Source organism: Cynocephalus volans, chromosome X (assembly GCF_027409185.1).
Source record: "Cynocephalus volans isolate mCynVol1 chromosome X, mCynVol1.pri, whole genome shotgun sequence".
NCBI classification, from domain to species: Eukaryota; Metazoa; Chordata; class Mammalia; order Dermoptera; family Cynocephalidae; genus Cynocephalus; species Cynocephalus volans.
In genome coordinates, this window is record NC_084478.1 from 180,357,195 (window position 1) to 180,362,542 (window position 5,348).

Sequence of the window (5,348 nt, forward strand, 5' to 3'; positions counted from 1 at the left end):
GGCACATAGTCACACAGGCAAGAAAATCATATAGTCACACACTTAAAGTTATCATATAGTCACACACGTTTCCTCCTAGTGTGAGGAGGGAGGGGGTTTTGCGAGGCCTCCTGCAAGCTGGTTACAGAAGCCAAGACAAGCCAGTTAATCACTTAGGGACAGCAAAAACTTCCACAGGGCGGTTTCCTCCTTAGGTTGTCTAGATACATCCAGATACAGCTCTTGGTTTTATTAGTCAGGGACAGCATAGGCGGGAAACAGCAAAGGCAGGCAGAATTTAAAATTTTTGTAAGAACAGGACAATTTTTAACCTTCAATTTTCACCATAGGTGTTGGGGGGTGTTTCAAACAAGGACACTTTTCAAACAGTAAAAATGGCATTAGCTCAATCAATCTACCTCGTCAAAGACTCTGAGGTGTGGCACACGCTCTGTGATGGGAGAAGAGCCAGGTCTTCCTCCGAGGGCGCAGGGGGAACAGGAGACAAAGGCCAGTGCATCCAGTCCACACCCAGCTAGCTCTGCGGCCAGCTCTGTCTCTCGCTCCTGGGCTGGGTCCTTCATTCCGTCCACAACATATCCCATACTCCTCCGCCTCGTGCCCATTTGCTTAAGATGGTTGAAACGGGCTTTACCTCCACACTCACGCTCCTGCACACTGAGGGTGCACTGAGGAATTCCATTTTTCCAGGGAGTCTAAGGAAGCGCAGCACAGCGCCCCAGAGAGTGGGTGCTGCAGAGAGAGGCCTCGTTTCTGTCGGGTCCTGACCACGTGAGCCAAGTCACTAAACCTCTCTTGAAACAGAGTAAGGCTAAGCCTGTGAACCAAACTGACTCCATTTTCCCTGCAGAAGACACTTTGTTACTTTTCCGCTCCTCAGTCATGAGACCCCTCAGGGCAAATGATGACCCCATGGGCTGCCCTGACCGAACAGACTGATATAAGAGAGGAAACAGATTTCCTGAGTTGCAAACCCCCTCCCCAAGGCTTGTTTACTATAATTGTAAAAGTTACAGATTAACCTTAAGACCCCTTTAGGAATTCCCACCTGTGCACAAAACATCAAGGTGACTGCTACAATGACCCTCCTGGGGTGACAATGATGAACAGCACTGCCTACTGAGCATGAGCCCATGACGCAACCAGGAAGAACAGAACGGACCACCTCCAGTGATGCTGGCCTGTTCCCCTTAACTCCTTTCCTATAAAAAGATCCTGAGCAGCTCCCCTTGGGGGCGGGGGGCTAGCTTTACTGTTGTTACCCCCCTTATGCATAAGTCTGTCTCCTCTTTTAATAAACCATTGCTCGCTTTACTATTTGGGTACATTGTTCATTTCTATGACTTTGGAATCCGAGAGCCTCATTTAATCACTGGCAAAAATTGGAAAGCTTTGGACACCAGAAAAGACTCCAGCTGCAAGAGGCAAGTGGCCACTGGGACTGTTTTGCTCCCATGTCTCCGCTGCTGGTAGATCTCTCCTGGAGTCCCTGGCCTAAATTCTGACAAGGCAATGCTTTATTCTCTTTACCTTTCTCTGACTTTCCGAGCCCTCTTCTGTTTGCTTGGATTGTATCCACGTCTGTACAGGTGTACCATGGAGGGCTCCTGGCTATGCTTTGTTTTTCTGATTTAAATCTAGTTGGTACTTTTCTTCTTTATGCTGAAAACAAAGGGGAGAACTGCTTTTATCAATTCTTGTTAATGGAGTAGGTTGGCCCCGCCGATTGGGACTAGGCTGAACTGGACCCCACTGCTCCTCTTTTCTCTTTGTTTGTTTGTTTGGTTAGACATTTAGTTGAGTACGTGTAATCTGAATAAACCTTCCGATCCTTGCATCAGCTTTTGGACTTTGAGGTCATTTGTTTAATGCGAGAGGGCAGGGCAAGCCTGGCCAGTTGGTAACACTCTGTGCCTCAGTTTCTTTGTCAGAAGAACAGGGAGAGTATATGCTCCTGCCTGTACGAGTTTGTCAGGGCTGCCATAACAAAATACCAAGAACAGGGCTTCAGCAGCGGAGCTCTATCCTGTCACAGTCCTGGAGGCTGGCAGGCCAAGATCGAGGCGTGGCAGGGACAGTTTCTTGTGAGGCCCTCTTCTCCCTGTGTCCTTGCGTGGTCTTTTTACTGTGCACAAGCATCCCTTCTTTGTGCCCAAATCCCCTCTTCTTATAAGAACAGGACATTGTATTAGGGCCAGCCCTAACAACCTCATTTTATCACCATGAGACCACATATCGTCACATTCTGAGCTCGTGGGGGTTAGGGTTAGGGTTAGGGCTTCAACTTATGAACTGGGGTGGGGGAGCACAATTCAGCCCATAGTGCTACCTCACAGAGCTGTTGCAGGGTTAATGAATGTGTGTGACGTGCTTAGCACCATGTCTGGCACATGGTAAGTACACACTAAAAGTTAGCTATTGGTATTATTATGTATGTCTTTGATTGCTTGTATATCTTTGAAAGGCAGACTGGTAGGGTGCGAATTGTGTTTCCCCCAAAAGTCGTAATCCCCAGTACCTGTGAATATGACCTTGTTTGGAGATAAGGTCTTCACAGACGATCAGGGTAAGATGATGTCATTATCATGGGCCTATAATCCAATACGACTGGTGTCTTTATGGAAAGAGGAAGTTCGGGTATAGGAAAGACGTGCACGGGGGAAGCCGGCCGTCTACAGGCCAAGGCCGCTGCAGCTGCTGGAAGCTGGGAGAGAAGCGTGGGGCAGGTTCTTCCCCACAGCCTCAGAAGGAGCCAGTACTGTGGACACTCGATCTTGTGCTTGTGCCCCAGAACGGTGAGAGGGGACACCTTGCTGTTCAAGCTTCAGCTGTTCGAGCTGCCCGGCCTGTGGTCCTCTGCTGTGGCCGCCCCGGGAACCTCATGCGTAGACTGCCCTTTTCACTCCTAAACACCCGGTGCCCAGTCTAGCCCTGGCGATGCCGCAGGCGTGCTGTAAGCAGGTTCTGAGTCTGCTGCGAAGTTTCACCGTCTCTCTGGGTTGAAATCACGTGTATTCATCAAGCGCTCACTGCTGGTTCCCAGAAGTTCCTTCATGATATTTAAGGTGTTGGAGTCATGATGTAATTCTTTCATTTTTTTTGAAAGTATGATTTTTCTGACTTTTTTCCCCTAAGTTCCCCAAAGAGGTCCTCCAAAAAAAAAAAAAAAAAAAAAAATTATGTCTCTTTTATTCTGCAGGTGTCTGGGAAATGGAGGAGTGGGAGAGAATCTGTCCCAGGTCTCCTGTCCCTGGAGGTCAGGATTCCCCCTAAGCCTTGCTGAAGTCCTGTTGCAGCTGGGAACAGGTGAAAACCTGCTATTTAGTTTTTGGAGAGTCAGATAAATAGGCCGTTTGCGGCAGCACCGGTGTGGGCTCAGGGGCTGAGGAGAGGGCTGGGATCCAGCTGCTCCCCTGGATAGCTCAAGTAGCAGCTTCTCTGCCCCGCCTCTGTCATCCAAACATGCCGTGGACACCTTGCCCTCGAGAATGACCACGATCTCGAAGTCCTTGGACTCCAGCTCCTCCTTGCCCATGCCGTAGAGGGGGCTGTCCTCGTCGGTCTCGTGGACGATGATGATGGGCGACACCAGGAAGATGCGGTCCAGGCCAATGTCGTAGCCCACTTTGAGGTCGCGCTGGTCCAGCGGCAGGTACTCGCCCTCCTGGGTAATGTAGGGCTTGATGAGCTGGGCCCGCACTTGGGCCTCCACGATGTGGCTCTTGCGCAGGTTGCCCAAGTGCCACATCAGGCAGAGCTTGCCGTCGCTCACCGAGATGACCGTGTGGTGGCTGAACAGCAGCGTCTGCGCCCGCTTCTTGGGCCGGGCCATCTTGGCCATGATGGTGCCGATCATGAAGGAGTCGATGACACAGCCCACGATGGACTGGACCACCACGGCGATGACCGCCAGCGGGCACTCTTCCGTCACGCAGCGGAAGCCGTAGCCTATGGTCGTCTGTGTCTCCACCGAGAACAGGAAGGCGCCCAGAAAGCCATTCACGTGCATGATGCAGGGCTTGGGGGCCGGGGCTGCCCCGCCTCCGCCGCAGCCTGCCGGGCCCCCCTCCACAGGGACCGCGGGGCCGGGCTCCAGGTCACCGTGGAAGAAGGCGATACACCAGAAGAGGAGGCCGAAAAAGAGCCAGGACACCAGGAAGGCCGCGGAAAAGATCATGAGCATGTAGCGCCAGCGCGTGTCCACGCATGTGGTGAAGATGTCTGCCATGTAGCGCTGCGACTTGTTGCTCAGGTTGGCGAAGTAGACGTTGCATTGGCCGTTCTTCTTGATGAAGCGGTTGCGGCGTTTCCGCTGGGGCACGTGGGCCTGCCCGTTGTGGCTGTGCCCGTGCATGTCCTGCAGCCGGCGTGGTCCCCTGGGAAGAGGCAGGGCCTGGGGGGTGGGGGGAGAAGCGGGACCGGTGAGATGCTGGGGAGCAAGGAGCGGCCCGGGGGTACCCCGGCTCAGGGCATCAAGGCACACGCCCAAGGACACTCAGAGGGGAAGAGCTAGGACCGGAGCCCCAGACTTCCTCTGGCCGCATGTGGAGTGTGAGCTGAGGAGTGTGATCATGGCCTGAGTCAGTGCCCCCGAGGCCGGCCCAGCTCTGAAATCGGGGTCTGCCCGCCCAGGAAGCTAGGGCCATCAGGATCTAGACCCTAGTCCCTGCCCCCCAACACGGTCCCTCCAACTCTCCTTTGCCCACTGTTCCAGAAGTTTCCTGATGCCCATCTTGGCTCTCCCCACCATTTGTCCTGTTTGCCCCGAGCATAGGGAGCTATGGGTGTTCCCGCTCCACTCATCTCCCTGGGTTCAGTCTTGTTGGGTCTCTCAGGAGCTGGGCATCCTCCTGTGCTCTCCAATACGGAAGCCACTGGCCACCTGTGGCTCTTTACATTTCATTAAAATTAAACAAAATTTTAACTTCAGTTTGTCATTTGCACTAGCCACATTGCAAGTGTTCAGTAGCCACAGGTGGCTGATGGCTACCATTCTGGACAGAGGAGATACAGGCGATTTCCATCACTGCAGAAAGTTCTGCCAGACAGCACTGGGACCCTCAGCCCTCCTAAGTCTGACCTCTCTTGGACTCTTCCCTCCCAGAGTTGCTTTGAGTCCCAAGCCCCAGATTCCTGTCCTGTCCCCAAACTTGTCAGGAGTAGTGGTGGGTGGAAGATCCACTGTGATGATCAAGATGGAGGAAGGGGGGAGCCCCAAGCTTTCGCTCCTATGTAGGCATCACTATCCCTATGTCACAGGTGGCTCAGAGAGGGAAAGTGACCTGCCCAAGGCCACACAGCTGGTAAGTAAGTGGATCCCAACTCAGGTGCTCTCAGCATTGAAGACT

At 52.9% G+C, this 5,348-nt stretch overlaps 1 protein-coding gene across 1 annotated transcript; it reads right to left on the bottom strand.

Moving 5' to 3' along the window:
* Positions 1–389: 389 nt before the first annotated feature.
* LOC134368669 (inward rectifier potassium channel 4-like) lies at positions 390–4,354 on the bottom strand. Its single transcript, XM_063085085.1, has 2 exons — positions 3,476–4,354; positions 390–695 (listed from the first exon to the last, which is right to left on the bottom strand). The coding sequence occupies exons 1-2, from the start codon at positions 4,352–4,354 to the stop codon at positions 390–392; spliced, it is 1,185 nt and encodes a 394-aa protein (XP_062941155.1).
* Between the last annotated feature and the right edge of the window lie 994 nt (positions 4,355–5,348).